General features: G+C 37.9%; 1 protein-coding gene across 2 annotated transcripts; it reads left to right on the top strand.

The window, feature by feature from the left end:
- Positions 1-173: 173 nt before the first annotated feature.
- Positions 174-21663, top strand: zdhhc15b (zDHHC palmitoyltransferase 15b). 2 transcript variants are annotated; one of them, XM_079892292.1, is made up of 12 exons: positions 174-328; positions 706-732; positions 2988-3082; positions 4118-4238; positions 4380-4449; positions 4590-4622; positions 6073-6193; positions 14256-14388; positions 14584-14710; positions 14867-14979; positions 18013-18076; positions 19945-21663. In XM_079892292.1, the coding sequence occupies exons 1-11, from the start codon at positions 211-213 to the stop codon at positions 18051-18053; spliced, it is 999 nt and encodes a 332-aa protein (XP_079748418.1). In that variant the 5' UTR covers positions 174-210; the 3' UTR covers positions 18054-18076; positions 19945-21663. The 2 variants fall into 2 exon arrangements, with proteins under 2 accessions (XP_079748418.1, XP_079748419.1); XM_079892293.1 differs by lacking the exon at positions 4590-4622 and having other exon boundaries at positions 19945-21660.
- Positions 21664-24542: the final 2879 nt, after the last annotated feature.

Consider the following 24542-nt stretch of genomic DNA (forward strand, 5'->3'; position numbering starts at 1 on the left):
TAAAAAATAAATATATATATTTTGTCTCAGTCTGTGAAGTCTTGTTATGTTAATGTTGGAATAAAAAAAAATAAAAAAAACTACTATGAGTCGCGCAGAACATACTGCTGTGGCTTGGATGGCCAGGTGTACTAGTGGATGCCAGAGCAGATCGTTGTGAGGTAATATGCAAATGCCAGGCGCGCTAGCAGATGTCAGAGCGGGCTGATCATGGCTCTGTCGAGAGCACTCAGATGTTGTCAGAGGATTTTCTCCTGGATTCCCGTCATCATCATCTCATCTGTGGTCCTCTGGTCTTATTACGCCTATGTCTTTGAGCTGTGCTTCGGTAAGATTCCACTGTTGACCATTTATGCCTTTTAATTCGCTTATGGTTCTTGTTTGTATGAAACAAGGAAGTGTCATGTTTTGGCTATTCCACAATGGTTCGCCAGTTTATTATATTTGTGCTATTATTATACAAAATAAATCGGTTTGAGTCATTGTATCCGCGGTTATACCTGTGTCATAGCGTTGTTTACATGGGCTGTGTCTTCAAACCTATTGAGTTGCCTGTCTAGAAGCCATACAGCATCACAGTGTGTGAATAATCCCTGTGAGGCCATGATTTCACATGATTTCAGTGCTTTCTGCCTATTTTCTGCTGGTTTTGAGACACACGTTATGTTTCACGACACTGATCCTGATTGATTACCTGTTTTTCAGTTACTCTCAGTAATCATCTGGAGAGGGGTAAGTGATCTTCAGTCATTGCTTATTAGACAAAAACCTGCCTTCTTGATTCATGAATGGGCTTTTGTTTAAAATGTGGAAATGGAAATATCATTTTCATGTTCTCTCAGTTGAACTAAGCTGCAACATCAACAAAGTGCACAAAACACAACTATACACACATAATGGGGTAAAAAACATAATGACATGTTAGCAGCACTGTAGTTCATCTATACATAAACTTAGTCTCTCACATAAACTTAGTCTCTATGTAACTGACTTAGTTATGGCCAGTTAAGTCTTAAAGAAAAAAAATCAGAAGACTCATTTGACTTGACTAAGCAGTTTATGCAACTGTGGTTACTCTGTGGTCCACACAATCATACACGAAAACACCAGCTGATTCAAAGTCATTGCAAAACAAAACAAAAATAACAGTTTGCGACTGCGGTTGAGCCTAGGGCTGCGTTTACACTGCAAGATCCGATATTCTGACCATATCCGTTTTTTTGGCCCGCCTGTTTACATTCACTTCGATATCTGTGTTTACATCAGTTACACCCAATATTATCGTGGGTGATCACTTTACTATGCGCATAGTAGACCCTCTGGTTTTGAATGGTCATGCTATTAAAATGATTTATAATTCATGTCTGGTATTGCTACAATGCTAAATCAGATATATATACGATAACAATTTTAGGAAAAAAATGGTTTTGCCAAGCGTGTCAGAGGTTCTAGGTTCCAGTCCACACTCGTATAGTTTTTTTTTATTTTCTCATCAAAACCGAATATGTTCATCACCAGTGGTTACAGTCTATATCAAGCAGGGACACGTTTGTGTGCATTTTATTTTGTGATTTCACCAGAACGAATAGAGAGTCTCCACAACGGCGATAGATTGAAGAGCGCGTCCGAGTGAAGACTGTGAGCGAGCCACAAGAGAACACTATCCATATCACTATCCAGATATTGAGCTTGATTTCAAAAACAACACATTTTAGCGCTAGATCGTCTCTTATTTAATAACGAACTAAATGAATGCTCTGCTAGTTGACTGGAGATGTTTTATTTATTTGTATTAGGTACATCATAATGTTTCAAAAAGTGGTGGGGGACAATATCGATCCTGAGAAAAAGTGGTGGGGACATGTCCCACCCGCAAATTACGCCTATGCACATGATCAATACAAATGAAAGCTCCACTTTCACGTGAATGTGAATGAACGTGATATGTTTGAATCCATGTGATAACACACTATCACTGTAAAGCTGCGTTGAAACAAACTAATCTGTATGGTAACAAGCGCTACATAAATAAAGGTGACTTGACCATCATATATCCTGCTATATAAACAGCATCAAATAATTACAGCACCATTTACTTGGCTCAAAAAAGTCTGGTATTATTATTATTATTGATTGCTACACTTCAATATGTGAATTATTCCATCAGAAAATTAACACCTTTAACGTTGTCAGACTTTAAAACAACGGAGCTGCGCACTTCAGTCTATATCTCCGATTCAGAATCTGACACAGACTGATTCATGATCCACACACTGGACACACACATTGATGATGATTCGAAAAAGTCTTTGATTGATGTTTTGACTCCTAACCAATTTTCTACATTAAAATTGTCTTTTTTATTTGGGCTAGTATAATTCATTTCGGGCTACCAAACCCTGAGAAATGTAATGTAGCTTTCAGTAGTGAAGCTGTTTTATCTAGGCTATAAAGCACACAGGGCAGAGGTTGAAAACCAGCTCCTGAATGTTTCAGCGTGGGCGTAATTTCTTTCCTTTATGAAGTTTCCGCCTCGATTAAAAACCCCCCGCCAGCGCATACAGTCACATCTGATTCATAATGCAAAATTAAAAAATATCTTTGTGGGAAACGTGTCGCTCTCGCCTTGTGGTGGCTTGTAATTAAAAGGGGAATCGGATATGCATGTTTAGATGTAGGTCAGATGTCCAGGTGTCGGATATATAGCCTATCTGATTTAAAACCAGAAGTGTCTCAGATCTGATGCAAAAAAAAACTAGGTCTCGTGCAGATTTTTTCTGTTTAACTGTGTGCAACAAATTCCGGATGTGAGTAAAAGAATCAGATTTTTTGTGCCAGTGTAAACACAGCCGTTGTTCTTATACACCCTCATTGGTCTTATGCTGTTTAACTTGAGCATCTATCAACTTATGACACAAATGTAATGACATATCATGAATTTTACTTGTGATAGCATGTAATGTGTGTTTTTTTTTTTTTTTTCACAGTGGCCTATTTGTTGATATTCCATGTGTGCTTTATAATGTTTTGGTGGACCTATTGGAAGGCCATCTTTACTCCACCATCTATACCGTCTAAAAAGGTGCTTGTGATTTATGTTATGTTAGTTGTCTTAAATAGTGCTTGTGAGAATCCGAATGTGGCAATGACAGTCATATTTTACTCCATGTAAAATTATATTTGACTTAATTTTTGCATTAGTTCATATTTTTTGCATTATTTTCATAATTAAGCACATTTCCCCTGAATTGTCTCACATCTACCATGTGACTAGTTTAGTTGACTAACTGAACTGAACTTAGTTAATTAGCATGGAGACTTTTCTCCCACTACGAACACATTATGCAGTTACTCTTTCTTTGTCGCAGTCACCTTTGGCTTGCTTACTGGCAGTTTACAGACAAATATATTATTAATGCATCATTTTATGAAGACCTTACAGAATTTGAGACTTTATTATTGCTATATATATATATATATATATATATATATATATATATATATATATATATTGCAATAATAAAGTCTCAAGGTTATATTTGAGTGTATATAAATGCATACACACATTTATGTACTTATGCACACACACACACATACACACACACACATATATATATATATATATACATACATGCATATGTACATACATACATACACACACACACACATATATATATATATATATATATATATATATATATATATATATATATATAATTTATATTTATTTATTTGTTTATTTATTTTTGTAAAGCTGCTTAGAATCAATGGCCATTGTGAAAAGTGCTATATAATTACTGTGATGTGAAATTATTATAATAATTATATATGAATAATAATATTATTAATAAAATCTATCTAATGTATGGTGGTGCTTTTTGTACTGCCTGTTTACTATTGTTTTTTTATTTAAAACATTGTATTACTGTAATTTCCTTTTGTAGTTCTGTATTACAATAATGAGAATCACCTTTGAGAATAATGGCAATTACAAAAAAAATGGCAGTTGTAGGTGAACTTTTCTTGATTGTCATGCAAAACATCCTAATGATGCTCTATAAGACTTCAGTTTCTTCATTCATGTGTTTGATATACTTTGAAATTGTCTGTGCTCTAGTTCCAGTTATCATACACTGATAAAGAAAGATATGAGATGGAAGAGAGACCGGATGTTCAGAAGCAGATTCTCGTGGATATTGCCAAGAAACTTCCCATCTTCACACGCGCTCAGTCTGGAGGTACACACAGCCACCTGTCTTTAATGTGTACATTTCCACAGCAGCTGCAGCTATATAGTCATTTAGCAGAATGTTTGCCAGGTAAACATGTGATCGGATGTGAAGGCGGGCAGCTGATCTCCTTTATCTCCATGTCTTCAGCTATCAGGTTCTGTGATCGCTGTCAGGTGATAAAGCCAGACCGCTGTCACCACTGCTCCGTGTGTGAAACGTAAGTCGAGCACCACACCAGTCCCAGTTCCTGATAACAGATCTCTCTACACATAAGCCTTATTTTAATTAAAGTTACAGGCTGCAGTTGAACAAAATGACCTGGATTCACTGTGTATTTTTTCCCCTGTGTTTTTATAGATGTGTTTTGAAAATGGATCACCATTGTCCATGGTATATAAACATTTATTATATAAGGAATCAAGTCATTTATTGTTTTCTGTTCTGTTAGGTACACTATGTAACTTTTTTAGTTCAAAATTAACCAATACATAATCACTCCTGAGAGAGAGGCAGAGGTTAGTTGAGTGTGAGTGAGTGAGTGAGTGAGTGAGTGAGTGAGTGAGTGTGTGTGTGTGTGTGTGTGTGTGTGTGTGTGTGTGTGTGTGTGTGTGTGTGTGTGTGTGTGTGTGTGTGTGTGTGTGTGTGTCTGCTGTGGGAGTCAGGGGTTAGTGTCACAACGAGCAAGAAAGGTTGACATGGAGCCGCTAAATTTTCAACCTCCGGAGAATCACCCGTTTAAACAAACGCCGAACAGAGGAGAGTCTGAGTCCGCTGTGTGTGTGTGTGTGTGTGTGTGTGTGTGTGTGTGGAACAGAGGAGAGTCTGCTGGAGAAAAGAGAACGAGACAGAGCTCGTAATAAAACAAGAATCAAAATCAGATCAGATCCTGTGTGTGTGTGTGTGTGTGTGTGTGTGTGTGTGTGTGTGTGTGTGTGTGTGTGTGTGTGTGTGTGTGTGTGTGTGTGTGTGTGTGTGTGTGTGTGTGTGTGTGGAACAGAGGAGAGTCTGCTGGAGAAAAGAGAACGAGACAGAGCTCGTAATAAAACAAGAATCAAAATCAGATCAGATCCTGTGTGTGTGTGTGTGTGTGTGTGTGTGTGTGTGTGTGTGTGTGTGTGTGTGTGTGTGTGTGTGTGTGTGTGTGTGTGTGTGTGTGTGTGTGTGTGTGTGTGTGTGTGTGTGTGTGTGTGTGTGTGTGTGTGTGTGTGTGTGTGGAACAGAGGAGAGTCTGCTGGAGAAAAGAGAACGAGTCAGAGCTGGTAATAAAACAAGAATCAACATCAGCTTGGCTTCAGGAGATGGAGAGAACTGAGGGATTTGAAGTGTTGTAAAAGTGAGGTGGAGATGATGGTGTTTTTATTACTCCACAGGAGAGTAAGTGTTTTATTGAACAGATAAACTGTCATATGTGTCTCTCTAACATTGTAAAGCATTATCTATTGTGAAGACAGTTTCATTATGGTTGTTGTGCTGGAGTTTATTCTCAAAGAAGTAGCGTGTCTATTGATGAGTAAAGCTCCAGTAATGTCTTCATCTAGTCAGCTTGAGATCCTTTCCATCTAAACTGCTGATTTCTCTTAAGCTTAGTAATATGTTTTATGAGCAGGAGGATAATCTCTCTGTCTTTAGTTATTAGAAAGAATCATATTCATCCGCATAGTCACGCAGAGCCGAAGATCAACCAAAACAATGTTCTTCAGCAGAATGCATGCAGTTAAATGCTAGAGGGCCAAAAGTTACATAGTGTACCTTTAAATGTGTATCTCATAAGCAACAATATTATAGTTTGAATGATCTTGAATGTTGGATATGTGATGTTTTTGTCTTCTGTACTCTTTAGGGTTAACAACTGTGTTGGATTCTCCAACTATAAGTTCTTTCTGCTGTTCCTGTCTTACTCCATGATCTACTGCGTCTTCATCGCAGCAACAGTGTTTCAGTACTTCCTCAAGTTCTGGGTGGTGAGCAGTTTTGACTTTTAAAATCAATTGAGCTCAAATAAACTTAGGCAAGTATTATAAACTATAAAACTTATAGATACAGGGGTCATACAGTAATGGAAAACCTGGAAATAACAGGGAATTTTATATTTCTTGGGACTTGGGAAAGTCATGGAGAAATCATGGAAGGTCATTTTTTATATACAGTATATAGTTATTAATGTATTCTTTATAATGCTTTGTACTAAAATATTTAATCAGAGCGTTATGTTGAAGTCAATTAACCCACACAGTTAAAATATCATGTTCTTCATCTTGCCTGTCCAATTAAAGACAACAACATACTTTTGCATTGTTAAGCTAATTGCCATTTAATTACTTATTTCAGTGAAGTGTGTCTCTCTTTTGCTAATTGTCACTTACTAAAATCATTATATATAATTATTATCATAATTTGTTTGGTATTTACCAGTCACTGAACCATTTAATTCTACTTGTGCACAAGAGAATAAGCCTTATTTGTTTATTTCAGTGATGGAGGTTATAAGTGATCATTTGAGGTAAATGGATGTGAAAGGTTTCCCAATAATGTTGAATGTAATATAAATAATTATGCTGCCTTCACGTGTTATCGGAAATTTCCTAGTTCCCTCTTCTGAAGTCGTGATTACCAGCTCGTTGAATTCAAGTGCTTTGTTGTCAGAAAAAACAGGAATCATGGAGGACACCAGGTTTATACTTGCCTATTTTTTGGGAAAATCTTGTCAAAGCCAAAATGCTATGTAGCATCCCGTTCATTGACAAACATATAAACATTCACCTCAATATCTAGAATAGATGGTCAGCTTGCTGACGATTCTGGATTTTCTGTCAAATATAGGCTATTTTCACTGTGTATAAAACATACAATAAACTTTAATGACAAGACAAGGTGATGTAGCTGTTGTGGAAAAACTAAAAAGAAAAGCGCTCAGAGCCAGCAATCGTTCTCTCCTCCACCATGTTTAAAGTTTATGGCATGTCTATCTCAGGAACTTGGTTTCAAAATTATTCCAGAGCTTCCCAGTGGTAAATACAACTTAAGAGGGCGCTCATGTTCATGCTAATTTTTACGATAATTCCGATAGCACGTGATACTTTATACAGCTGTTTCTCACATCTGATTTTGATCAGTGTCTCTAATTCTCTTTCAAGTTTTGACTCCATTTAAGAACAAATTTTGATAATCCTTTGAGCTCTGCAGTGTGTTTGTTTGGATTGTATTTAATATAAAGTGTTATCAGTCAAACTGTCATAAGCATTTATTCCTATCAATGAAATCACATAACCGCACATTTGCAAAATAAGAACACCACACCAGTGCTGTTTTCTAAATAAAAGGTTACATGTTTAGGCATGGAAATTTAGTTTTAGTTGGTCAAAAAGAGTGTGAACCCTGTAGAAAAGTAAGAGTTCACAATTTGAATTAGGTGGTTAAACTTTGTATTTACCTAATTGTAAGACCTGCTAACGACCATATGATTTTTATTATGTTCTGATATGTAAAGCCATAAAATTCTAAAAACCCTAAAGGGTGAGCCTTCTCTTTCACATGACACTATGCTAGTGTACTCTTTAAAGCTAATAAACTACTGTGCAAGTAGATATACACTTACAATTTTTTTCTCTCTTGAGAATGCATTAGCATTTACAATCTTAGTTGCTTGGCTGGTGCTGAAGAATGCAATTTGAAATCTGCCATCAATAGTTCAGATCTGTATTTGCCATGTGGCTAATGATGACCCTAGAGCTGCAGGAAAATGAGATTATAACAGTGCTGATTGGCTGATGGCACAACAACAACAACAACAACAACAACAACAACAAAATCTATCCCAAGCTATGAACTCTTAAAGAAAGTAAAAAAAACAGAAAGTAGCAAAAAGGTTGATTTGAAGAACCCTCTACAAAAATTAATGAAATTGGTAAAACCTCTCAGGCCAAGTACCACCTTTAATCAAATTAGAACAGGGATTCGCAGCACGTTTGAGCTTCTGCAAGAACCAATGAGGTTTATTCTTGTTACGCAGCACGTTTGAGCTTCTGCAAGAACCAATGAGGTTTATTCTTGTTACGCAGCACGTTTGAGCTTCATCAAGAACCAATGAGGTTTATTCTTGTGTTACGCAGCACGTTTGAGCTTCTGCAAGAACCAACGAGGTTTATTCTTGTGTTACACAGCACGTTTGAGCTTCTGCAAGAACCAATGAGGTTTATTCTTGTTACGCAGCACGTTTGAGCTTCTGCAAGAACCAATGAGGTTTATTCTTGTTACGCAGCACGTTTGAGCTTCATCAAGAACCAATGAGGTTTATTCTTGTTACGCAGCACGTTTGAGCTTCTGCAAGAACCAATGAGGTTTATTCTTGTGTTACACAGCACGTTTGAGCTTCATCAAGAACCAATGAGGTTTATTCTTGTGTTACACAGCACGTTTGAGCTTCTGCAAGAACCAATGAGGTTTATTCTTGTTACGCAGCACGTTTGAGCTTCATCAAGAACCAATGAGGTTTATTCTTGTGTTACACAGCACGTTTGAGCTTCTGCAAGAACCAATGAGGTTTATTCTTGTGTTACGCAGCACGTTTGAGCTTCTGCAAGAACCAATGAGGTTTATTCTTGTTACGCAGCACGTTTGAGCTTCAGCAAGAACCAATGAGGTTCATTCTTGCTACGCAGCACGTTTGAGCTTCTGCAAGAACCAATGAGGTTTATTCTTGTGTTACGCAGCACGTTTGAGCTTCTGCAAGAACCAATGAGGTTTATTCTTGTGTTACGCAGCACGTTTGAGCTTCAGCAAGAACCAATGAGGTTCATTCTTGCTACGCAGCACGTTTGAGCTTCTGCAAGAACCAATGAGGTTTATTCTTGCTACGCAGCACGTTTGAGCTTCTGCAAGAACCAATGAGGTTCATTCTTGTGTTACGCAGCACGTTTGAGCTTCTGCAAGAACCAATGAGGTTTATTCTTGTGTTACGCAGCACGTTTGAGCTTCAGCAAGAACCAATGAGGTTCATTCTCGTGTTACGCAGCACGTTTGAGCTTCTGCAAGAACCAATGAGGTTTATTCTTGTTACGCAGCACGTTTGAGCTTCTGCAAGAACCAATGAGGTTCATTCTTGTGTTACACATCATGTTTGAGCATCACAAGAACCAATGAGGTTCATTCTCATGTTACGCACACGTTTGAGCTTCAGCAAGAACCAATGAGGTTTATTCTTGTTACGCATCATGTTTGAGCTTCTGCAAGAACCAATGAGGTTCATTCTTGTGTTACGCAGCACGTTTGAGCTTCTGCAAGAACCAATGAGGTTCATTCTCGTGTTACGCAGCACGTTTGAGCTTCTGCAAGAACCAATGAGGTTTATTCTTGTGTTACGCAACACGTTTGAGCTTCTGCAAGAACCAATGAGGTTTATTCTTGTGTTACACATCATGTTTGAGCTTCTGCAAAAACCAATGAGGTTCATTCTTGTGTTACACATCATGTTTGAGCATCACAAGAACCAATGAGGTTCATTCTCATGTTACGCACACGTTTGAGCTTCAGCAAGAACCAATGAGGTTTATTCTTGTTACGCATCATGTTTGAGCTTCTGCAAGAACCAATGAGGTTCATTCTCGTGTTACGCAGCACGTTTGAGCTTCAGCAAGAACCAATGAGGTTCATTCTCGTGTTACGCAGCACGTTTGAGCTTCTGCAAGAACCAATGAGGTTCATTCTTGTGTTACGCATCACGTTTGAGCTTCTGCAAGAACCAATGGGGTTCATTCTTGTTACGCATCACGTTTGAGCTTCTGCAAGAACCAATGAGGTTCATTCTTGTGTTACGCATCACGTTTGAGCTTCTGCAAGAACCAATGAGGTTCATTCTCATGTTACGCAGCACGTTTGAGCTTCTGCAAGAACCAATGAGGTTCATTCTTGTGTTACGCATCACGTTTGAGCTTCTGCAAGAACCAATGAGGTTCATTCTTGTTACGTATCACGTTTGAGGTTCATTCTTGTTACGCATCACGTTTGAGCTTCAGCAAGAACCAATGAGGTTCATTCTCGTGTTACGCAGCACGTTTGAGCTTCTGCAAGAACCAATGAGGTTCATTCTTGTTACGCATCACGTTTGAGCTTCTGCAAGAACCAATGAGGTTCATTCTTGTGTTACGCATCACGTTTGAGCTTCAGCAAGAACCAATGAGGTTTATTCTTGTTACGCAGCACGTTTGAGCTTCTGCAAGAACCAATGAGGTTCATTCTTGTGTTACGCACATGTTTGTGCTTCTGCAAGAACCAATGAGGTTCATTCTCGTGTTACGCATCACGTTTGAGCTTCTGCAAGAACCAATGAGGTTCATTCTTGTGTTACGCATCACGTTTGAGCTTCAGCAAGAACCAATGAGGTTTATTCTTGTTACGCAGCACGTTTGAGCTTCTGCAAGAACCAATGAGGTTTATTCTTGTTACGCAGCACGTTTGAGCTTCTGCAAGAACCAATGAGGTTCATTCTTATGTTACGCACATGTTTGTGCTTCTGCAAGAACCAATGAGGTTCATTCTCGTGTTACGCATCACGTTTGAGCTTCTGCAAGAACCAATGAGGTTCATTCTTGTGTTACGCAGCACGTTTGAGCTTCAGCAAGAACCAATGAGGTTTATTCTTATGTTACGCACATGTTTGTGCTTCTGCAAGAACCAATGAGGTTCATTCTCGTGTTACGCATCACGTTTGAGCTTCTGCAAGAACCAATGAGGTTCATTCTTGTGTTACGCAGCACGTTTGAGCTTCTGCAAGAACCAATGAGGTTCATTCTTGTGTTACGCACATGTTTGTGCTTCTGCAAGAACCAATGAGGTTCATTCTCGTGTTACGCATCACGTTTGAGCTTCTGCAAGAACCAATGAGGTTCATTCTTGTGTTACGCAGCACGTTTGAGCTTCTGCAAGAACCAATGAGGTTCATTCTCGTGTTACGCATCACGTTTGAGCTTCTGCAAGAACCAATGAGGTTCATTCTTGTGTTACGCATCACGTTTGAGCTTCAGCAAGAACCAATGAGGTTCATTCTTATGTTACGCAGCACGTTTGAGCTTCAGCAAGAACCAATGAGGTTTATTCTTGTTACGTATCACGTTTGAGCTTCTGCAAGAACCAATGAGGTTCATTCTTGTGTTACGCATCACGTTTGAGCTTCTGCAAGAACCAGTGAGGTTCATTCTCGTGTTACGCATCACGTTTGAGCTTCAGCAAGAACCAATGAGGTTCATTCTTATGTTACGCAGCACGTTTGAGCTTCAGCAAGAACCAATGAGGTTTATTCTTGTTACGTATCACGTTTGAGCTTCTGCAAGAACCAATGAGGTTCATTCTTGTGTTACGCATCACGTTTGAGCTTCTGCAAGAACCAGTGAGGTTCATTCTCGTGTTACGCAGCACGTTTGAGCTTCTGCAAGAACCAATGAGGTTTATTCTTGTTACGCATCACGTTTGAGCTTCAGCAAGAACCAGTGAGGTTCATTCTCGTGTTACGCAGCATGTTTGAGCTTCTGCAAGAACCAATGAGGTTCATTCTTGTGTTACGCAGCATGTTTGAGCTTCAGCAAGAACCAATGAGGTTCATTCTTGTGTTACGCATCACGTTTGAGCTTCTGCAAGAACCAATGAGGTTCATTCTTGTGTTACGCATCACGTTTGAGCTTCAGCAAGAACCAATGAGGTTCATTCTCGTGTTACGCAGCACGTTTGAGCTTCTGCAAGAACCAATGAGGTTCATTCTTGTGTTACGCATCACGTTTGAGCTTCAGCAAGAACCAATGAGGTTCATTCTTGTTACGCATCACGTTTGAGCTTCTGCAAGAACCAATGAGGTTCATTCTTGTGTTACGCATCACGTTTGAGCTTCAGCAAGAACCAATGAGGTTTATTCTTGTTATGCAGCACGTTTGAGCTTCTGCAAGAACCAATGAGGTTCATTCTTGTGTTACGCATCACGTTTGAGCTTCAGCAAGAACCAATGAGGTTCATTCTCGTGTTACGCATCACGTTTGAGCTTCTGCAAGAACCAATGAGGTTCATTCTTGTTATGCATCACGTTTGAGCTTCAGCAAGAACCAATGAGGTTTATTCTTGTTACGCAGCACGTTTGAGCTTCTGCAAGAACCAATGAGGTTCATTCTTGTGTTACGCATCACGTTTGAGCTTCAGCAAGAACCAATGAGGTTCATTCTCGTGTTACGCAGCACGTTTGAGCTTCTGCAAGAACCAATGAGGTTCATTCTTGTTATGCATCACGTTTGAGCTTCAGCAAGAACCAATGAGGTTCATTCTCGTGTTACGCAGCACGTTTGAGCTTCTGCAAGAACCAATGAGGTTCATTCTTGTTATGCATCACGTTTGAGCTTCAGCAAGAACCAATGAGGTTTATTCTTGTTACGCAGCACGTTTGAGCTTCTGCAAGAACCAATGAGGTTCATTCTTGTGTTACGCATCACGTTTGAGCTTCAGCAAGAACCAATGAGGTTCATTCTTGTGTTACGCAGCACGTTTGAGCTTCTGCAAAAAGCAATGAGGTTCATTCTCGTGTGTTAAGCAGGTTCGGTTGAGCTTCTGTTTATGTTCGCTGATCAATGTTTATATGTGAATAAAAGCCTAAATGAAATCTGTTCATCATTTAACCCTCAAGTCGCATTTTTTTGCATATTTGTTTTATACTTTCCTTAATCTGAGCAGTACAAGACTTGGCTACTTTTCCTAAGTTTGCCACCTGAACACACAACAATTTTTTTGACTCGATTCTACAATGTTAACTGAAATTGTGGACAAAAATGGGCACCCATAGGAATGAATGGGAAAATCTATAATTCAGAGCATTTTGGTTTTTTATTTGTTGAATAAAAATCAATAGATCCAACACAATGCAGATCATACATACACATAAATGAAGAGGTGAGACTGTACAACATTCTCAATGTGGCAAACACTCACTCTCACACCAGATGACACCAAAGTCACCAAATTTTTCGGTTTTGGCTGTCTGAACTTACTGGAATGATTTATTTATTTATTTTTACTGAAGTTAAAGAAATATTAAATATAACATAAATTGATTGTTTTTATTTTATCGAAGATAGTGATATAACATTTATTTTAAAAAATGTTTTTGGATCACACCTGATCCAAAGCCCACATTTGTCCACGAAGGTGGAATTAACGGCTGCTATGTGAAGGAGGCTTGAGGGTTAAATCGATCATCTCTCTTCAGAAAATGTGGACTACACCGCTCAATTTAGATGGATTAGTTTTACGATCTCTTTATGAACTTTTTAAAGTGTCAAAGTGTCAGTTGCGTAGCTGTCAATGGAGGAACAGAAAGCTCTCAGATTTAAAAAAAAAACAACATTTTATTTGTGTTCTGAAGATGAACAAAAGTCTTATGGGTTTGCAACGACACGTGAAGGACTGTGAACAACATTCACAAGATGGCATATTTTTAGCAATATCAATATTCCTGCAGTATTTCAGTCAAAAACAATTAATTGTTGCCTACATGAAATTAGCTCACAGTGTAGGACAGCCAAATTAAAGGAAAATGAAAATACTTTTCTAATAATTGTCTCCCCCTCATGTCATTCTAAACCTTTGAGCATTCATTTTCTCTGTGGAACACACAGTTTTTTTGTCCATTCAATGACAGTGTTGTTTTGGACCCCATAGACTTTCATTTTTTTTCAACTGTTTTTGTCTATACATTCTTCTAAATATTGTATCTTGTGGGTGTTCTGCAGAAGAAAGAGATGACTGAATTAATAAATAATGACAATCCCTTTACGGGCAAGTAGAATGATATTGGCTTTTTGATGATAGCTACAGTTTTTGCATGCGAATGAAGTTGTGGTGTGTGCACTTGTAGATGCAAAGAGATTCTTTAAAACTGTGTTCCGTCATTATAACTTGGAAAAATAACTAGGCTAGTTTTTAAATATTAAAAATGTGTTTTTGTTAATTTTGTTAAACACATAAATTTCAAGTCTCTTTGTATTTGTTTGTTAGGGAGATCTTCCCAATGGCTCCGCCAAATTCCACGTGCTCTTCCTGTTGTTTGTGGCGCTCATGTTTTTTGTCAGTCTCATGTTCCTGTTTGGCTACCACTGTTGGTTGGTGGCTAAAAACAGATCAACGCTAGGTGAGGAAGATTTCACTTCTTTTTGTACTGAATTTCTTGATTTTCATTTATCCTTTCATTGTTTCTGCAAGACGTTTAAAGGTCATAGTCGTATACCACTTGCATGACCTTTGGTTAGCAGATGTGATTTATAATGTGGCTCTTTATTTTTTTTTTGTGGACTGTTTGACCTCCATGAACGTTTCTGTTTTCCAGAGGCGTTTTCTGCACCAGTGTTTCAGAACGGGCCTGACAGGAATGGCTTTCATGTTGGGCTCAGCAGAAACCTCCAGCAGGTGTTCGGGGAGGATAAAAAGCTCTGGTTTATTCCTGTGTTCACAAGGTGAGCTCATATCAAAACTGGTCACACTCAAAAGCAACTGTGTGGCTCAAGCACAAACGTCACACTGGCTAGATGTATAAATGGATGCAAATTTCAAAATACACTATGAAGAATTATGCCTTATGTAAATATTTTCCGTGTGTTTGTATGTTATAGCCAGGGTGATGGGCACTATTTCCCGCTGAGGACCCTGCGTGAATCCGAGAATCCTCTATTGGCCAATGAGGAGCAATGGTTAGAGGACGGTGGATCAGATGAAGAAAGCGCAGGTGAGATCAACAATGTATCTAAGTGATTTTAATTGAATGTTATACATTTAAATGTATCTTTAAATGCAGCAGCTAAAGCTTAGTATGTATTTTTGAACTTCAATGCACTATCAGGTTGGCTATATCTGAAATACTTTGGTGCCACCAAATGTCAGTTGTTCCACAACTTAAAGGGGATAGTTCATTCAAAAATGAAAATATTGTCATCGTTTGTTCACCCTCATGTACCCTCATGTATACCCTTCTTTCTTTTTCGGACTACAAAAGGAAAATAAAAAAAAATGTCCCGCTCATGCTAGTCCATATAATGGCAGTGAATATCGACCAGGATCAAGCTTTTAAAAAAAAGACGCGCAAGTATCAATGATCCCATGCGACACGTGCCGTATATTCCAATTTTTGTTTTTGGGTGAACCCTTGACCATTTCAGTCTGACTGGCAAGTTACATTAAATTTTTTTTTTAAATTACCTTTTTTCAACTTTATTAAATTCACATTATAAGTGGACTTCAGAGAAAAAAATATAGTTAATGTTATAGTGTATTCCATTAAAATACCCTTTAAATTATTTAAATTATACTGCCTGAAATAAGGTTAGGAATCAGATACTTCGATTCCTTGTCGAAGAATTCCAGAATCGAATACTTGTTATAAAATCGTAAACCGTTGAGAAAGAAAACGCACGTGTAACAGTATATTGGATCAGTGCAGCTCTTAAAGTGATATTCTAATATTTAAGTCTAATATTCCTGCTGCCGTCTCTATAACAACATTAAACAAACAATAAAAGCAAATATATTGCACTTTATAAATAAAATGTATGTTATAAATATAGTGTTATTTTAAATTTGACATTTTATTTGACATTACAGTTTCTGTACCTGAAAATCTTAAAATCTTTATTTCAATTTTATTTTTGTTCAGTTGTATTTATTTGTGCAACTGCTAATTTGTTTATTTGTTCTTTTTTAATTACTGAGTGTTTATGCTTGAAATTTATATTAGTTATGCTTGTTGTTTTTATGGTATTTTTAAACCATAGGTAAAAGTTCCTTGTGTAAGTGTTCTTTAGCCTGTTGAATTTTGTTCATGGTATTCGGCTACAATGAAATGTTTTGCAATAATTCTTAGAATAAATGTGAATGATATATACTTTTTTTTTTTTACCTTATTGGAATTAAAATGAGAAATCGTTGTTATTGTTATAAGCAGAATCTGAATTGTTCAAATTCAAACGACACCCAACCCTAGCCTGAAAATAAATAAGTAATTAAAAGAAATGTTCTATTTGAGGCCTCCAGACTGTGTATTTTTCCACTTTTTTCCCCTGCGGATGCTAATACAGCACTTTGAAAAATACAGCACTTTGTTAGAGGTGTCGCACTGGTGCCACTGTAGTTTTGCCTGAGTCTCTTTGATTATGCTCTGCCATTTCTGCTGATTATGAGAAACAACAAAGCTTTAAAAGCTTTTTTTTTTTTATTTTTTTTTTTTTTTATTTATTTTTTATATATTTTATACGTATTTTATTATACAGCTCTTTAAGATCCAATTAGAAGCACTTCAATTTGTTATGAAGCTATGCCAGTATTATGCATTTGTATTTATACTAGAAGTCTTTAGGCTACTATTTTCATAACAAATACTATAGTGTTTTGCAAACCACATACTGTAGTATATAATATATAGTTTTTTTTTGTTGTTTTTTTGTTTTTTTTACTGAGCCACTGAGTTTGACCTATTGTTACTATGATCTACAAATTTATGATACTGTAGAAGAACAATGGTAAAGTTTGTTAGAGTCAACGGCTATAAAGTCTAAATTCAGTCGCATGGTCAGAATATTGACATTTTTTCCACCTTGTAAAAACTTTTATTTTCACAGAAAAGTACATTTACATTGCATTTATAAACTTGCCCATTTCCATGAATCAAAATATGTAATATTAGGAACTGCACTCACAATAACAATTATAATATTGTAATATTTTCAGTTACAGTAGTGCACTTCTTAGGTTTTAGGGATGTTTGGGTTCAGTATGAATTGATATTTGTGACCCGTGCTGGCAAAATGAGTCACAATGAGCAAATTTTTAAAAATTAGTTATTGTTATTTTCACATTCTCTTTTAAGAAAACCTTCTAAATGATGAGCAACACCTTTTTGAAGTCAATAGAGTCAGCAAAATCCATTTGGAGAAAAATCGAGTTCAAGTTTTGTGAAGATTCCAAAACAAAATCATATAGCAACCATACCTTAAAATCCCTGGTAATAACACCAAATGTAGCACACACCAAGTCAAAACCAAACATCTATAGGAAAAATATATATTCAACTTTTTTTCCCCCATGAAACCACAATTGTTTGATTAACATTAATGAAACAGACAGCCTATACTGTATATTCAGACCTACTGTACCGCATGGATCTAATATAATGTTACACATCAGATGTTTTTCCCCAACAGTTAACCAAACGTTCACTTGACACATAACTGATAATGTCAGCGTGAATACTTGCCAAGACAGAAATTTTGAAATACTGTAATTCTGTATGTGTATATCGGGATCGCGCGCTGTCTCAGTTTTCAGTATGAGTTTGAAAATCACATTTTATTGGTTCAGACTTGTGCCATCAAGCATTCATATGAATATTCACAAAGTTGGAATGTTTGGCTTTAAAACGATACCAAACTTGTGCTGAGGGGAAGCGCGAGAAACGAGCAGAGAAAAATGCAGGTTTTCATGGACAAGGGAAAGATACTCCTCTCAGAAAACGTACAAATAAAGATACTTTTAGATGTTTAATAGCTATTAGGAGCATTGGGATCGCTAGACGAGGGCTTAATGAACTCATTTTTGTGAAAACCTCAATTTCATTTGTTTTGCCTGTAGCTCGTAATTAGCCCGTCCGCATTTCCACTCATTTTGCCAGCATGCGTCACATGTAGTCAATTATTCTCAGATCACATTGTTCAAATAAATATGAAAAAGAGTGGATCAAATAAATCTCTCCAATCAAATGTTGTTTCAGATGAAAATGGACCTTCAGTCATTATTAGGACTGAATCATAATCACTGGAGTGGACGAACCCTTGGTGAGTATCGATTTTAGCACCACTATCACAATTAAAATGTGGTTAAAGAGTTTCCCTTGCACTTAGTATTAAAGTTAAGTGTGTAACTCCTGCTCAGTGTGGACTATTGACATGAATGATACTTCAAAATGTGAATTAAATATAGTAACAGTGCAATCCTGGCAACACCTCTCAATGTAAAAATCGAATTCTAGCAATCTATTAAAATACAGTGAGGAAAATAAGAATTTGAACACCCTGCTATTTTGCAAGTTCTCCCACTTGGAAATCATGGAGGCGTCTGAAATTGTCATCGTAGGTGCATGTCCACTGTGAGAGACATAATCTAAAAAAAAAATCCAGAAATCACAATATATGATTTTTTAACTATTTATTTGTATGATACAGCTGCAAATAAGTATTTGAACACCTGTCTATCAGCTAGAATTCTGACCCTCAAAGACCTGTTAGTCTGCCTTTAAAATGTCCACCTCCACTCCATTTATTATCCTAAATTAGATGCACTTGTTTGAGGTCGTTAGCTGCATAAAGACACCTGTCCACCCCATACAATCAGTAAGAATCCAACTACTAACATGGCCAAGACCAAAGAGCTGTCCAAAGACACTAGAGACAAAATTGTACACCTCCACAAGGCTGGAAAGGGCTACGGGGAAATTGCCAAGCAGCTTGGTGAAAAAAGGTCCACTGTTGGAGCAATCATTAGAAAATGGAAGAAGCTAAACATGACTGTCAATCTCCCTCGGACTGGGGCTCCATGCAAGATCTCACCTCGTGGGGTCTCAATGATCCTAAGAAAGGTGAGAAATCAGCCCAGAACTACACGGGAGGAGCTGGTCAATGACCTGAAAAGAGCTGGGACCACCGTTTCCAAGGTTACTGTTGGTAATACACTAAGACGTCATGGTTTGAAATCATGCATGGCACGGAAGTTTCCCCTGCTTAAACCAGCACATGTCAAGGCCCATCTTAAGTTTGCCAATGACCATTTGGATGATTCAGAGGAGTCATGGGAGAAAGTCATGTGGTCAGATGAGACCAAAATAGAACTTTTTGGTCATAATTCCACTAAACGTGTTTGGAGGAAGAAGAATGATGAGTACCATCCCAAGAACACCATCCCTACTGTGAAGCATGGGGGTGGTAGCATCATGCTTTGGGGGTGTTTTTCTGCACATGGGACAGGGCGACTGCACTGTATTAAGGAGAGGATGACCGGGGCCATGTATTGCGAGATTTTGGGGAACAACCTCCTTCCCTCAGTTAGAGCATTGAAGATGGGTCGAGGCTGGGTCTTCCAACATGACAATGACCCGAAGCACACAGCCAGGATAACCAAGGAGTGGCTCTGTAAGAAGCATATCAAGGTTCTGGCGTGGCCTAGCCAGTCTCCAGACCTAAACCCAATAGAGAATCTTTGGAGGGAGCTCAAACTCCGTGTTTCTCAGCGACAGCCCAGAAACCTGACTGATCTAGAGAAGATCTGTGTGGAGGAGTGGGCCAAAATCCCTCCTGCAGTGTGTGCAAACCTGGTGAAAAACTACAGGAAACGTTTGAACTCTGTAATTGCAAACAAAGGCTACTATACCAAATATTAACATTGATTTTCTCAGGTGTTCAAATACTTATTTGCAGCTGTATCATACAAATAAATAGTTAAAAAATCAAACATTGTGATTTCTGGATTTTTTTTTAGATTATGTCTCTCACAGTGGACATGCACCTACGATGACAATTTCAGACCCCTCCATGATTTCCAAGTGGGAGAACTTGCAAAATAGCAGGGTGTTCAAATACTTATTTTCCTCACTGTATCTAATCTATTCACTGATTTTACACTAACATTGGTTTCTTATTTATTTTACTAGTGGGACCCTTAACTGACTTCAGCATCAAGAGTGGTTTAAGAAAGCACCCATCGTTGAATGAGACGACTGCATTCCAAACCCTGGACCATGCCTGGATAGCATGTTTTTAGAGAGCCAAATATATCGGGAACAGTGAGGACTTTTCTTGTTATGCTGATTACCTAGAACTTATCATGCTGAATGTTATCAAGTATATTTCTCATATTTTATGAAAAGGAGAGCCACAGGACAATCACTGGCATTTTCAGAGGTCATAGACCTGTCGGACTGTTTATTATCTTGCTTTGAGGACAACATACGGACACGTCTCGGATCAAATTTATCAGCACCCATTTGGAGGTATTTCTAGAATGTTTCTGGTTGCCGAGTTTTATTTCTCAGATAGTTGAATGAATCTTTTAAAACCTAGAGAACCTGTCCAGATCATATTCCACCCGAAAGAAAGCAAAACTTAAGTTGTTTAAACTGTGAAGTATTTAAACATTTTGGTATTACTTCTTATCCTGGCTTTAATTTATGCTGATTTAAATTAAAAGCATTGTATTACAATAAACAAAGTCTGTATAGCAATAATGAGAAAAACCATCGAGAATAATGAGGCTTACAGCAAATCTTAAAAAATGAAAATATCTGGATGCATTACTATAATGAAAATTGGGATGTCACAAAGTAAAATAGGTTTCTTGTTATTTATGCACAATATGATTCCTCGAATTTCCTTTTTCTTTTCATTTTGGGGTGAAATGTGACCTAGAACTGTTTTATGACATTCACCTAATGGTGCAAACAGAAAGAAGTACAGAGAGCTCTGCCTTTGGGGGGGGTGTGTGTGTGTGTGTGTGTGTGTGTGTGTGTGTGTGTGTGTGTGTGTGTGTGTGTGTGTGTGTGTGTGTGTGTGTGTGTGTGTGTGTGTGTGTGTGTGTGTGTGTGTGTGTGTGTGTGTGTGTGTGTGTGTGTGTGTGTGTGTGTTGCCACCATCAATATGAGTTTCCATATTCAGTTGGTAAGAAATCAATCCTATGCATTTATCCACTGTATACTTTGGCTGGCATTTTTATGAAGCTTTTTTAATCCTTAATGAGTAATCCCGACTGTTTTCCTGTGGTCAGTAGAGAGCAGTCTGGATTCACCTCGTTCCTTTTGCATTGTGATGCAATGTAAACACATTTTGATACCTCTCTCTGTATATATTTAGGAAGAGACTGCTGAGGTCAGTATTTATTAGGACTTCTAGCATGTAAATCCTAATACGGGATATGTTTATTACCAGGCTGTTTTCAGACTATGGGACTACCTTGTGAGGTGATGGTGAAATAATTACCTTGTTTTCCTCTAGTACAAAAACATATGGGATAGCAGTATGGTATTGTAAGTGGGCGAGTAATCCTTTTGAATTTTGTCCTCTTTGAAAGTACTTGTATGTTTGAGTCCCGTTTGTGTGCCCCTTTTCAGAGACTGTAATTGTATACATATATACCCATGATATGGTTCTCTCTTACGAGGATCCTCATTAGCCAATGCTTATTGTTTTTTTGCACTGACCCTAATTTTGGGGCGATTATTGCTTCCTTTGACTGTGTATGTGCTCAAACACTTTTACTGGACTCCATATCCACTACATGTTCAAGTCATTACATGCCAATGTTTTTCAAATGGTACAAAATATGTATTGTTTGAAAGTTCTGTTCGCTCATTAAATATCAACAAGATTCTTTACTTATTTGGTGATCTTCACTTCATAAAGTTTAAGGCCTGGTTTCACAGACAGGGTTTAGACTAAGCCAGGAGATAGACTCAGATAAAGACATTAGAAAGCTTTTAGAAACATGCCTTAGAAAAAGAAAAAAACATTAGACAAAACAATGACATTGTATGGTACTGAAAAGATATGGGGATAATGTTAAGTCACACATTATAATTGGAAAATCGCAATACTTCTATCAATATATTTGTCTTTCAAAATGTTTCAGGTTTTAAGGTCAAAGCAAAAATGGCTGATAATAGTCTTAACAAGCAAAGATTATCATGTGGGTAACACTTTGCAATAAGGTTAATTAATTAATGTATTAAATAACATGAACTAACAATGAGCAATACATTTGTTACAGTATTAATAATCTTTGTTAATGTTAGTTCATAAAAATACAGCTGTTCATTGTTTGTTCATGTTAGTTCACAGTGCATTCATTCATTTTAACAAATACAACCTTTGATTTTAATAATGTATGAGTAAATGTTGAAATTAATATTATCCAAGATTAATAAATGCTGTAGAAGTATTGTTCATTCTTAGTTCATATTAACTAATGAACCTTATTGTAAAGTGTTACCCAAATTTGTAAATTACTGTTCAGATTTTTGTGTCTCCTATCAGAGCTGAAATATTATCAAGCCCATGTGTGAGTAATCAAAATGAACCCAACCTCTGCTGGAAATGTCCAATTTATTCTTTGTCAAAAAAGACCAAATAATTATTTTTAAAAGGGCAATTTAACAAGAAAATGCGTAATAGAAATAGCTATAAAGACTTTAGATTCACTAAACAGGGCAAATTAGCATGAGACTGCAACTCCAAAAAAGTGTTGAAGTACACAGACACAGCATCATTTCCATAATGACCAACACAATATCACAATAACAGCACAAGTTTACCTTTCTGACACTAATAAAACATCTGAAAAATCTAACCAAATTTCTCAGGATTTCTTGAATATTATAATATTCTTTGTGGGGTTGGAGCTGAACTCTGCAGGACACTGAGTTTCTCAGCCCTGCATTACTAAACAACATCAGTAAAATCTCCAGCTACAAACTCAGATTGATGCAATTTCCACAATTAATGTGATTAAGTAATGTGATTTAATAACATTTTCTGCATGTATTGTGCACATGGAAGTGTCTGAACCTTAGTCATAATTTTTTTAAGCCATATCACCCTGAAGCCGAAGACTGGTTGCCCACTGAAGCGGAGCAGGGTTGAGCCTGGTCAGTACATGGATGGGAGACTCCTGGGAAAACTATGTGTCTGCTGGAAGAGGTGTTAGTGAGGCCAGTAGGGGGCGCTGCTCACCCTGTGCTCTGTGTGGGTGATGGGGACACTACATTGTAACAAGCACAGTCCTTTGGATGAGACGTTAACCTGAGGTCCTGACTCTCTGTGGTCATTAAAAATCCCAGGATGTCCTTCGGAAAAAGAGTAGGGGTTTAACCCCGGCATGCTGGCCAAATTTGCCCAATTGCCTCTGTCCATCATGGCCTCCTAATCATCCCCATATGCCGACTGGTTTCATCTCTGTCTCCTCTCCACCAGTAAGCTGGTATGTGGTGGTAAAGATCTGGATCCTCCAGGTGGTTCTGGACATTGGTAGTGTTGGAGGAGATCCCCCCCCCCCTCTTTATGTAAAGTGCTTCGAGTACCCAGAAAAGCACTATATAAATGTAACGAATTATAAAGTGAACTAATGTTTTTTTGTGTTTTTTTTTTTAAGTAGAAGCTGAGCATTTAAAATTGAATCCTCAGAATTATTGTGTGTAAAAATGGCCGACGTGAACTGTCCATTATTGTGCTATTTTGGAGGACCATTTTTGTACCATTCAGCACTTGTTACTTGGCTGGCTACCAGGCACTGTGTAATTTCCCCAGGTCTACAATTATCACTGATGGCTGGCTGGATGTTGAATGAGTTTGAAATGTTGAACAGAATGCAAAGGTCAGCAGGAACAGAACAGAGAGGTGGAGGATTTCTGATTTCACATTTTTAATGGCAGATAATTACATGACTTTTCAGGAGGCCAAAACGGACAGAATATTCAGGGAAGACAATACTGATCTACAATAAGCTGTCTGTCTGTCTGTCTGTCTATCTATTGTAAGAAATTGTAGTCTGCCTCGACACAGATTCCACTCCAAACTATATTTTAGAATGAGCTCATCCCCAAAATGGCTTAATTATCATAGAGATAAAATAAAGTTAAGTTATATTGTTTCTTCACCATTTGGGTTGATCACATCCTGAGCAAATGGTCATTATCAATTGCAGAATGGGAATGGGTGTAGGAAACAGAGAACCTTCTCAGACAATGGGGTGTCACAACTTCATTATATAAAAACGGAGACATTTCCCTTCGTTTACACGCAAACTGAGAATTCGCCTCTGAAACCGATTCTTTATAAAAACTCAGCCAACGTCACAGTATGCGCCAGAGCTCGCACCTACGCCAAAAGTGCGACCTATGTTTACATTTTCATTTGGCTTTGGTGATCATGGAAGCGTTCAGAGTAGCAGTCACATTTATGTTGGTGCAAACTCTTTTCGTGTGTTTGCATTTGCAAATACAGCTGCTCCATTATGTCGAGGAGCAGAGACGAATGAGTGCTCGGAGGTCAGAAATTTTGCAACAACTTCTCCTCCCTCCAACACGAAGAACCAGTCCGCGTCCCCGCCAGCGTCGCCGGTTTTGGGTCCGACCTGGGCAAGGCCGCATTAATGCACGGGCTTACCTGGACTGAAGCCCAGGGGCCTCCCATGTTCAGGTTCATCATGATCTGAAATGGTCATATTGTTTTGGAACTTGTCAGGTTTTCTGTCAATCACTCT

The sequence above is a fragment of the Squalius cephalus genome (genome assembly GCF_949319135.1).
Source record: "Squalius cephalus genome assembly, chromosome: 14".
NCBI classification, from domain to species: domain Eukaryota; kingdom Metazoa; phylum Chordata; class Actinopteri; order Cypriniformes; family Leuciscidae; genus Squalius; species Squalius cephalus.

Coding starts and splice junctions, on each gene's coding strand:
- zdhhc15b (XM_079892292.1), top strand. CDS start 211: ATGGCTCTGTCGAGAGCACTCAGATGTTGTCAGAGGATTTTCTCCTGG. Junction 14,711..14,866: donor TTTATTCCTGTGTTCACAAG/GTGAGCTCATAT, acceptor TGTATGTTATAG/CCAGGGTGATGGGCACTATT. Junction 14,980..18,012: donor ATCAGATGAAGAAAGCGCAG/GTGAGATCAACA, acceptor ATGTTGTTTCAG/ATGAAAATGGACCTTCAGTC.